This window comes from Salmo salar, chromosome ssa09 (genome assembly GCF_905237065.1).
Source record: "Salmo salar chromosome ssa09, Ssal_v3.1, whole genome shotgun sequence".
NCBI lineage: Eukaryota > Metazoa > Chordata > Actinopteri > Salmoniformes > Salmonidae > Salmo > Salmo salar.
In genome coordinates, this window is record NC_059450.1 from 143718582 (window position 1) to 143730420 (window position 11839).

The following is an 11839-nucleotide window of genomic DNA, read 5'->3' on the forward strand; positions in this document are numbered from 1 at the left end:
AGTACAGCCAACAGAAGGAAACAGTCTGCCCTCAGGAGAGTACAGCCAACAGAAGGAAACAGTCTGCCCTCAGGAGAGTACAGCCAACAGAAGGAAACAGTCTGCCCTCAGGAGAGTACAGCCAACAGAAGGAAACAGTCTGCCCTCAGGAGAGTACAGCCAACAGAAGGAAACAGTCTGCCCTCAGGAGAGTACAGCCAACAGAAGGAAACAGTCTGCCCTCAGGAGAGTACAGCCAACAGAAGGAAACAGTCTGCCCTCAGGAGAGTACAGCCAACAGAAGGAAACAGTCTGCCCTCAGGAGAGTACAGCCAACAGAAGGAAACAGTCTGCCCTCAGGAGAGTACAGCCAACAGAAGGAAACAGTCTGCCCTCAGGAGAGTACAGCCAACAGAAGGAAACAGTCTGCCCTCAGGAGAGTACAGCCAACAGAAGGAAACAGTCTGCCCTCAGGAGGGTACAGCCAACAGAAGGAAACAGTCTGCCCTCAGGAGGGTACAGCCAACAGAAGGAAACAGTCTGCCCTCAGGAGAGTACAGCCAACAGAAGGAAACAGTCTGCCCTCAGGAGAGTACAGCCAACAGAAGGAAACAGTCTGCCCTCAGGAGAGTACAGCCAACAGAAGGAAACAGTCTGCCCTCAGGAGAGTACAGCCAACAGAAGGAAACAGTCTGCCCTCAGGAGAGTACAGCCAACAGAAGGAAACAGTCTGCCCTCAGGAGAGTACAGCCAACAGAAGGAAACACTGTGACACGAGTGGTTTCAACACATTATGTGATAAGTACTGTATTTGTACCACGTTCAGTATATCAGCACAAATGTATATTGGATTGTCTATAGATCAAATTCAAATGTAATCATATCAAATTGCATTTAAAAAAAGTGCATTTAACATCATAATGAACGCTACATAAAACCCACCAGAGGAAGGTAGTGTAGTGCACACTGTCTCCGAGGTCTCCGAGCACAGTAAGGGTTGCCGTGGTAGCGAGACGGGCAGCCTCCACATGGAGGTAGTGATGGGAGGAGAATAGTGGGGAGGTGCTGTCCTTATTGATATCCCCCTTGAACCCCTGGTGGCGACTGCTGTCCAGTACAACCCCTGTGACTACACTTCCCTGAGAAACAGCATTTATAAAGATTTATTTGGATTATTCAAAGATAAAGTTATTATAAAGAGAATGTATAAAGTTATTATAAAGAGAATTTCTCAAATGGATACCACACTCATGTTGAAGCTTGCAGACGTTTGAACATAGGCCTACCATATTTCAAGGTTTTTGAAAGATTACAAATAACTTAATCAGTATATCTGACTCATATGTTAGTTGTACAACTACACAAGGATGAATATAGCTAGGCCTCCGTACCTTGTGGTTTGGGTGGGTACGTGCTGAAGTACCCGATGGTGAGCAGTAGAGGGTACTGCTGACTCTGGGTCAGCCTGCGCAGGAGGTTGTCTCTGCATACAGGTAGGAGTGTCCTCTGTGGATGACAGGTAGACAAAGAGAACCATGAACACCGATCTCATTAATATCACCCACAATGTGTTTTAACTGTACCTCTGGCTAAAGGGAAGGCTGGATGCCCAGGCTGCAGCCGGTGGAGGTATATGGAACGCTGACGCATCTCCACCCGGTTGCTATGGCTGTAGAAATCCTGTTCACAGAGACAGACAGTCAGCGTCCTGCAGGTCAGACACTGGGGATCTCTCCTGTCATTCTCATGTGAAAGGCTCATTGCACATTCAAATTTCCACAATGCCAAAAACTATTGGATGAGTGATGTTTACATTTGACATGATGTTTTATCTTACAGAGTACCATGTGGTTGGCCTATTGTACATGCAGTGAGTGTAGCAGCTGTCCCAGACTGTATCTTGACCCCTGGCACTCTTTGACCCGTGCAGAGAGCAGGGTTTGGGCCCAGAACTGCCGTAGCATCGCCATGGCTTCCTCCACGTGCTCCGAGTCAAAGTGGTAGACCGGGTCAGACTGTGTGGAGCTCAGAAAGTCCATGGCTGCATTGGAAAGCACCATCTCCTCCACTGCATGCCAGAACCCCGACCTGCCTTTGAGACATCATCATAATCATCATCATCCAGCAACTTTGTTTATTCATCATCATCATCATTGTCATTGTCATTATGGATTCACAGCATCATTATGGATTCACAGCATCATTATGGATTCACAGCATCATTATAGATTCACAGCGTAATTATGGATTCACAGCATAATTATGGATTCACAGCATCATTATGGATTCATAGCATCATTATGGATTCACAGCATCATTATGGATTCACAGCATCATTATGGATTCACAGCATCATTATAGATTCACAGCAGCATTATGGATTCAAAGCACCATTATGGATTCAAAGCGTAATTATGGATTCACAGCATCATTATGGATTCACAGCATCATTATGGATTCACAGCGTAATTATGGATTCACAGCATCATTATGGATTCACAGCATCATTATGGATTCACAGCATCATTATGGATTCACAGCATCATTATGGATTCACAGCATCATTATGGATTCACAGCGTAATTATGGATTCCACTAACTCTGCTCCAGCTATTACCACAAGCCTTCGTCCCCAATTAAGGTGCCACCAACCTCCTGTGATATCTGACTAATGCCGTGTTCAAAACAACTGGGAGCTGGGAACTCTCCGACTTCCGAGTGCTCAAACTGGGAACTCGAAACAAAAAGAGCTCCGAATACCAAGTCGGGAACTCGGGCCTCTTTCTAGAGCTCCAAGCTCCGACTTCCTGACCTTAAGATCACTGATGTCATGATTTGACCTCCTTTTTTACCCGAGTTCTCAGTTGTCTTGAACGCATAACATGGTGCCAGAAGTGTTTACACCTCGTCAAATATAAGAGGAGAGGTTATTTCAAAAAACCTATTATGTACCTTGACAGAGTTTTGAGTGACAAAAGAATACGCTAGCTAACAGCTAACTGCTCTCTCATGTCTCTTCATTCATTGGTCAGAGCCAGAGATAATTTAAACACTTTGTTGAATAACTTACCAAAATACCTCTGTGCTCGTCATGGGCCACAAACTACATTTTTGTTCAATTTGTCATATGGAAACCACTGTAACTGGAAGTTGTAGGCCTACATGTGATTTCTTGATTTATTTTATTGACAATGTGCCATATCCACATCATATTTGCATGAAATATTGTTGCTTGTTTTTTCATGTTCTGTGTATAAAGCTATGAATGTTAATGTACATATTTTATTTGTCACATGCGCCGAATACAACAGATGTAGACCTTACAGTGAAATGCTTACTTACAAGCCCTTAACCAACAATGCAGTTAAGAAAATACCTAAAAAAAACGTATGAAATAAAATTAACAAATAATTAAAGAGCAGCAGTAAAATAACAATAGCAAGGCAATATACAGGGTGTACCGGTACAGAGTCAATGTGAGGGGGCACCGGTTAGTCGAAGTAATATGTACATGTAGGTACAGTTATTAAAGTGACTATACATAGACAATAACAGAGAGTAGCAGCAGCACAGAAGGTGGTGGGGGGGCAATGCAAATAGTCTGTGTAGCCATTTGATTAGATGTTCAGGAGTTTCATGGCTTGGGGGTAGAAGCTGTTAAGAAGCCTTTTGGACCTAGACTTGGCGTTCCGGTACCACTTGCCATGCGGTATCAGAGAGAACAGTCTATGATTAGGGTGGCTGGAGTCTTTGACAATTTTTGGGCCTTCCACTGACAGAGGTCCTGGACGGCAGGAAGCTTGTCCCCAGTGATGAACTAGGTGTTTAGTCCCAGGGTCCTTAGCTTATTGTCGAGATTTGAGGGCACTATGGTTTTGAACGCTGAGCTGTAGTCAATGAATAGCATTCTCACATTGATGTTATTTTTCTCCAGGTGTGAAAGGGCAGTGTGGAGTGCAATAGAGAAACAGATGCCTCACAAGTCCTCAACCGGCAGCTTCATTAAATAGTACCCACAAAACACCAGTCTCAACATCAACAGCGAGTTCCTTTGTCCAGTGTCTGTTTTCTTTTGACGATCTTAATCTTTTATTTTTATTGGCCAGTCTGAGATATGGCTTTTTCTTTGCAACATCCCGGAGTTGCCTCTTCACTGTTGACGTTGAGACATTACCTGCTATGAGGACTGGATCATGCCGTGGTCAGACTTGGGAGTCACAGTGGAGGTCTCTCTGACTGCGCCTCCTCTCTTCCACAACAGAACAACAGTCAGAAACTATAGACAGCCAATCATTGTTACGATTCTGTCCCTCCAGAAGCTGGATCGGGTCTTGAGAACTGTGGACATAGATATAAAGAGAAGACAGGTCATTTCAAAGTGTTAAATTAGCGTTTTACCCTGAGGTAAACATAGGTTACACTTTTATATAACATTTTCCTCATAGGTAACAGTCTGTTCCTTACTCAACAATCAAATGGAAAATTATCACAAAGGCATGTTCCCTTACCCCAGGTTAGTGTGATGTTCCCAGCTACACTGCTGTGGAGCACCAGGCAGCTGTAGCTCTGGGTGTCCTGGGCTTCCTGTAGGACAGTCAGGCTCTTCCTCAGCTGGTACGAGCCGTCTCCGTTGGGCAGCACCTCCCCACTGCTCACCCCGTCTACCATGGGAAGCCCCTCTGCCCCCAACCACTCCACCTGCACCGCCCAAGGGTAGAACCCTGTCACATGACACGCGACCTCCACCTTGGAGGGTATCCGTAGGCCTCTTCTCTCAATAACACTTAACTCAGGGACTGCGAGAAGGCCAGCTGTGATCAAGCCACCTCAACGTTCAGTGTTGTCAACATTGTCTCTACCACTGACATAATTTGCATTTCAAGAATTCTATACTGTCTGTCTACATTTTTTTGTTGTGCGTACTTCAAAATGGTCTTTAGCCGTTCCATTCACTCATAGTTGTAGTGGTAGTAAAGGCTCTCCCGATCAAATGCTTTATTGGCTCTACACTTTACCAAGTGGACAGCTTGAGGGACTGCAGCCGCCCACGTCCTGGCTGGGATGACAAAGGTCACAAAATCCCTCCTGTTGTAGCCATGGCTGACAGAGGTGTGCACTGTACCATCAGGGTTCAGTTTGCAGTAGTCTTGAGTTTGGAAGAGCCGAGCCTGATGAGGGGAAGCTTCATGAAATTGAATTAGTATCATCTTTGTGGAGTTCAGGAATATATATTAAGGTTTAAATACAGACAGTTTCTATGAAATTGAAAGAATACAGAAAATAAAAAACATCCCATTGTATAAATGGTGATTTTGTAAATAAATAGACAAGATTATGAGATAATCATTATAATATAATGGATATACAAACGCATTGAGTCGACAGCACTCACCTGTAAGGTTATCATGCTGCTCAATCATAGTCAAGGTGATAGCCAAAAACCTGCGAATCATTCTGGAGATGAAGTTCATTCTCCTCCAATGAGAGGGACCCTAGTTGCTGCTGAGCCAATCAGGTATTGGGGCGTCAGCGTCCATGTGCATGGTGTTACTGTCATACTGGAGGATGGTTTTGTCATCTACACTCCACGACCCCATGAATTCTGGCAGACCTGCCACACCCTCTGACCCTATGTGATGTAAGTGGAGGATCTGAGCATCTGCAAAACAGAACATACAGAGAGAATATTTAATTTGAAATATGTTGTGCAAAGATATGGTTAATATGATTAATATACAGTAAATAGGTAAAGAATACGTGTCATGTAAATGTCCTTAAATATACTCACCTGATATAGTATAGTATGGCTGCAAAGCAGAGCCCAAATCAAGATACGCTTCATCTAAAGATGGATGTATGCACCTTGAGTGTGAAGAGACGAGTTTCCATTCACACTTTTGTTTCTGTGGGTTTGTTGACACAGCCTGATTACCTTGTTGTACAACATACTGGTTGGTCCCTTGCAAAGATGGCATCACAGTTTTACTCACACACGTACAGCAGACAGGTTTGGCACGTTAGGAATTTACCCTTCATTTCTGTCAAGAATCATGCTCGCACTGTTAAACATAACGAACGGCACAGTGTTAATCGTTGAGACAAAGCAAAAGCCCCTTTGATTTCAATGAAATAAACAACTTCATGAGTGCAAGGAGATGGAATTCCTCCCTGTTTGTAAATTGTCATCATGCTAACTTATTGATGTACTCTAGAGCCCATGTCTTTGAGTAGGGTCCTTTCAGGCCTCAGTAACTTATTGAAGGATTGTAGTCGTCCAAACTCAACGGTAGCAGTTGAAATGTGTCTGTCTGAGTCAATGAGTACATTTCAGACTCATGCTGCTTCAGTCACGCTGGAAGAACTTGGAATAGATACCAGCGTTCAGAACACAATGGATGGACAGACACATGGGAGAGACGGGACAAAAGGAAAAGAAAGGATGACGACCTGGATCAGAAGGAAATGTTGGTGATGGTGAAGCAGGGATGTGCAGGGAAGGACGGATTAGCGAAGGTGAAGATGGAGGAGAGAGGTCACTGGGGCAGCGAGAAAGAGTTTCTCCTGGCCGCAGCAGGGAACGTGATGGGCCTAGGTAACGTGTGGAAGTTCCCCTACCTCTGCTACAAAAATGGTGGAGGTGAGTCCATGAAGGAGAAGGTGCACTGGTTATTCAAATGATGATCAGCTGAACAAATTAGGAACTTAGACCATTTAAACGCATGTATCATACATTATGTTCTCTCTACCTGATTAGAGGCCTGTGTTGACTTCCACTCTCAAACCAGACAGATGAACTCAACCTTTGCAGCCACTGAATTCTGGGAGAAGTTTACGGATTCAACATGGATTCAACATCTTCCAGTTGGCCACAACATTAAAGACAATGTTTGTTTGTGTACAATCTCTACCAGTCTCTTTCTCTAGGCTGCATGTGCTGGTCATCTGGGGGGGTATAGAGGTGGGCAGTGTCAGGTGCTGCTGTGTCTCACCCCTCTCGCTGTGTCTCTCTCTCACTGTGTGTGTGTGTGTGTGTGTGTGTGTGATCTACTCAAACCTCTCTTCTCCTGTCCCCAGGGTGGGATGTATGTGTTCCAGTTGTTTGACTACTATGCTTGTAACGGAACCCGTCTGCTCTTCTTCTCTGTGTTCGAGGCCATGGAATGGATATTTGGTGAGGCTAATCGAATTATATTGGTCACATACCTGTGTTTAGCAGATGTTATTGCGGGTGTAGCGAAACGCTTGTGAACTAACCTGGAATATATTTCTGTCAATGATTGTATGCCCTCTTTTATGTCCAATACAATATATATAAAACATACATATAAACACTGTGGTGCCATAGAATCCTATATAAACACAAACCAGTATCATTCCACTATCAATCTTATTGAGATGATAAACGTGATATCAATGCAACATGCCAACATCTAGATATTTATTTTATTTAACTAGGTAAATTCTTATTTACAATGACGGCCTACCCCAGCCAACGCTGGTCCAATTGCATCTGGAATCGAACCAGGGACTGTAGTGACACCTCTTGCACTGAGATGCAGTGCCTTAGACTGCTGTGCCACTCGGACACATTAACATGTCTCTGTCTCTGCACCTGGTGGGTTAGATTGGGTAGAGTGTATGGTGTGATAGAGGACACGACAGGGATGAGGCCTAACCCTGTCTTCAAGCTCTTCTGGCTCTACATGATCCCTCTGGTTTCCCTGGTGAGTTTCAGGCTTTGATGGACAGTAATGGCATGCAGGACTCAAGGTTGTGCAATTCTATAAGACACCAAGAGATGACACTATCACAATGCAATAGGTTACAAATTCATCGCAGCTCAGCAATAAAGCAGAATGGGACCTGTTGCATGAACTTTCACTTGCTTTACACAAGCAACTATTCACATGCTCACGTCTTCGAGAGATGAAATGATGGTAGTGTTCTCAACAGCAACAAAAATGACTGATCTGGAGTTACTTTAAATGTTAAAAGCATATCTTGATGTTGAAGAAATCCTAATTTCCTCTCGTCTCTCCCAGGTGTTGTTTATCTGCTCTCTGGTGGAGTACCAGCACCTGACCTTCAACCGCTGGTATGTGTACCCTGGATGGGTGCATGTTCTGGGCTGGCTGTTGGCCCTCTCCTCCATCGTCCTGGTCCCAGTGTGGGCCCTGCTGCAGATCTGCACCGGGACAGGCAGTCTTAGAGAGGTGAGAGTGGGACTGACCTGTGACCGGTGTTCAAACGCGGTTTTCTTCATGGATTGGTCATAGGATAATTATGTTTAAAGGATCAAATTGGAGGACTTATAGATCTGAAATTATCTTTGTAAACTGAATGGGTAGGTATAATTTATTCACTGCAAAATGACCATAAAGTATTGAAGAAACCAACTAATTCACTTAAATCATTAAACATTCAAGTTTTGACATGTTGATGTGCTGACTTTCCCCTCAACTCACCAGCGTTTCCTCCACCTGTGTCGGCCAGACCATGACCTCCCGTTGACCCGGAAGAGAAAGACTAAGCCAGAGCACATGACCTCTGGAGCAGAGATGGAGGTACTCGTGACCGCAGCAGGGGAAACCACAGACAAATGAAATGACACACACCTAGAAAAGCTTCTGTGTCAAAGTTGTTTGTATACTGATAATTTATCTTAACACAACACCTAGCTGAACTTTTGTATCCAACATGTTGAGAGAATACCATTGATAATGAACAACGGTGCATGTTTCAATACAGTGTCATCATGTTCCATATTTGAACAGTGTGTCACCACAATGCATTTGAAAGAACATAGCCCAAGCACAGAGCGAGCAACCTAGAGTCACTGCAGATTGTCATTGTATTAAACAAAACACAATGTTCTTTCAACTGTCCCCACTCAAGGTTTAACATGGGTTACTGGCAGCTCATGACGTACCTTTCTGAAGTCACTCCAGTTTACATGGTAGCAGTTGTAGTCACTATTAAAAGGTCATCTCATTCTGTCAGTTTCTTATTATGAAAGACCATTTTTGGCCAATTTAACTAATAGCATTTTTGTGATGTAAATTAGTGCTTTGCCTCAACCTTATCCTTCAATTACATTTTTATAATCCTTAGACATCAGAAACATTTATGAATTCCCCCCAAAATTATGCTTATCTAAAAACACAAATGAAAGTAGATTAAAAAATAAACTGTTTGTCTTTATGTCACATAGAAATGTGTGTACTGGCATTCCCTTAGATAAGACTCAAGAAGCAAAACACATACACACCTGGTTTTGTCAATACTAAAACAAACAATCAAAGACCAATGTTAATACATAATTCCCTGGTAGGATCTTCAAGATCCTGAATGAGATAGACTTTTGTGTTTCAATGGCATGTTTAACCATACCATACGGTTATACACAGACTGTGCAACACATTAGGAATATTGAGTTCCACCCCCTTGTGCCTTCAGAACAGCCTCAATTCATCAGGGCATGGACTCTAAAAGGAGTGGAAAGCGTTCCACAGGGATGCTGGCCCATGTTGACTCCAATGTATCACACAGTTGTGTCAAGTTGGCTGGATGTCCTTTGGGTGGTGAACCATTCTTGATACACATGGGAAACTGTTGAGCGTGAAAAACCCAGCAGCGTTGCAGTTCTTGACACACTCAAACCGGTGCGCCTGGCACCTACTACCATACCCCGTTGTGAGTGGCGCAGCTGTCTAAGGAACTGCATCTCAGTGCTACAGACCCTGGTTCGAGTCCAGGCTGAATCACAACCGGCTGTGATTGGGAGTCCCATAGGGCTGTGCACAAATGGCCCAGGGTCGTTAGGGTTTGGCCCGGGGTAGGCCGTCATTGTAAATAAGAATTTGTTCTAAACTGACTTGCCTAGTTAAATAAAGGTTAAATATATTTTCAAAATGCTAGAATGTGGTAATCCCACTGGTTCGAGCTTGGCTCTGCACCACCTCCTTGCTTGTTCTGCCCACTATGATTCATTTGCTCCTATTAAAAACTGTCTTGAGTTAGTTATCGAAATCTTTGACATTCACTGTCAAGTCTAGACAGCCTTTGTCTTCTGTAAACACGCGCTGTAACATGGAGATGATTATGTCCTTGTAGGAACACTAACCTTAATCCTATGAAAAGGTGTGTATCAACTAAAAGTTTTTAAATAATAATAATAATAATAATATTTCACGCTGATCTGAAAGATAAGCTCCCTATGCTTCTATAACCGTACCACAAGCGATGTGTGATAATGATCAGAATGACCGTCGGGCCTAATAACAAAACGCCCCATCATGAAGACGCCTTCTTCCAGTGACTTCCGTGTAATGGAACGGAGCTTCATGATCAAGGTCTTGTCACACCCTGACTGCGTCTATTCTAGCAAGCTAAACTAAACCTCCATAAAATAAGGATAGTGTGATACTGTATGTTCAATATATCGAATTGAATGGCTTATTTATAACGTATATTGGCCACCAACAATAATAAGCAAAGTAGGCTAAGTGCCATTTCAGTGATGTCTGATCATTTTTTATTTTTTTACAACTCAACGCTTTCACATAATAGGCTAGTCATCCCCAAACGAAGCTGCTCTGTAACATATTACCTTAAAATGTGTGATAGGATGCTTTTCAATGATTGCGTTTTACTGGTCCTCGTGATAGAATCCCTCCGTTTCTACTTTCGTTTAGAATTAATATATGAAGAGACTACTTCCTGGTTTATAAAGGCAAACACCAACAGTAATCGTTGTGCATTCAACCCATTAACCAGTATTCATTGTCAAGCCTACTATCTTCCTTGCTATTGGTTATCTGACATTGTGAACGATATCAACATCGGGGAAGTTTCCCAGCATCTCCAGGGGGGTTCAGGGGGCTTAATAACACCACATCCAGAGTGTGTGTTCCTGAAAACATAACCATCCTGTGTTTGTGTGTGTGTGTGTGTGTGTATCTGTGTGTGTGTGTGTGTGTGTGTGTGTGTGTGTGTGTGTGTGTGTGTGTGTGTGTGTGTGTGTGTGTGTGTGTGTGTGTGTGTGTGTGTGGGTTGACAGGGGCTGTTGCCTGGGTGGCAGGTGCAGACTGACTTAACCACTGCAGGAAAGACTGTCAGCAGGCTATATTTAGAGTCTACAACACAGAGCCAATTAAGGTCCTGAAGTAACAGTAAATAAACTACACAAGAAGATGCTGTGTGTGATCAATTAAATATTGGGTGATTTGGGAACGGGAGAATGACCCAGACGGACGCATAGACGGGTGGTCTGAGGATATCCAGTCTGTCCACTGGCGCCTGGCTGCTTGAACAAGATCATATGATTAACTGACTGGGCTAAGTTACTAGAGAGACATGCAGCGAGGGAATGGCTGGAACGACATAGCCACTGTAGTACAGAGATGTTTTCCTGTCTTGTGCATGTAGATGGGGTTAAAGGTCCAGTGTTACCAAGCAACAAGTAGGAATGGTTGGTGAGCTTCTCAGGATATAGTAAAGGAACTGGGTAGTAAACATAGTATGTTTCTGTGAATAATTCTGCCTTCCAGTATCATAACACACTGACCTATATTCAACGTGGTCTTCTAGCCTCCCTACTCATCTTCATCAGGAGTTACCCAACACTACTGGAGAGCTATTGGAGGTGCAGGTTTCTGTTCCAGCCCAGATTAAACCCCTTATTCAGCTTATCAAGGTCCTGATGAGAGGATGAGGTGTAGGACTAATTATCCAGGTGTGTTAGAGCAGGGCTGGAACAAAAGCCTGCACACCCAGTGGCTCTCCAGGAGGGGTTGGCCACTCCTGATCTAGGTTCCATGCAGAAAGAACAGAGACTGGGATCATTAATAAAATAGATGTA

General features: G+C 43.6%; 1 protein-coding gene across 1 annotated transcript; it reads right to left on the reverse strand.

Annotated features, from left to right (window-relative positions):
* Positions 1–4040: 4040 nt before the first annotated feature.
* LOC106597132 (HLA class II histocompatibility antigen, DP beta 1 chain) lies at positions 4041–5386 on the reverse strand. The gene is made up of 4 exons (XM_045687026.1): positions 5372–5386; positions 4995–5147; positions 4488–4806; positions 4041–4317 (listed from the first exon to the last, which is right to left on the reverse strand). Exons 1-4 carry the CDS (start codon positions 5384–5386, stop codon positions 4256–4258), a joined length of 549 nt encoding a protein of 182 aa, XP_045542982.1. The 3' UTR covers positions 4041–4255.
* Positions 5387–11839: the final 6453 nt, after the last annotated feature.

Bases quoted from the DNA above. Each gene is read 5' to 3' on its own strand.
- LOC106597132 (XM_045687026.1), bottom strand. The intron at 4,807-4,994 runs GTAAAGTGTAGA...ACTGAACGTTGA, and splicing joins TCCCTCAAGCTGTCCACTTG to GGTGGCTTGATCACAGCTGG. The intron at 4,318-4,487 runs GTAAGGGAACAT...CTATGTCCACAG, and splicing joins GAACATCACACTAACCTGGG to TTCTCAAGACCCGATCCAGC.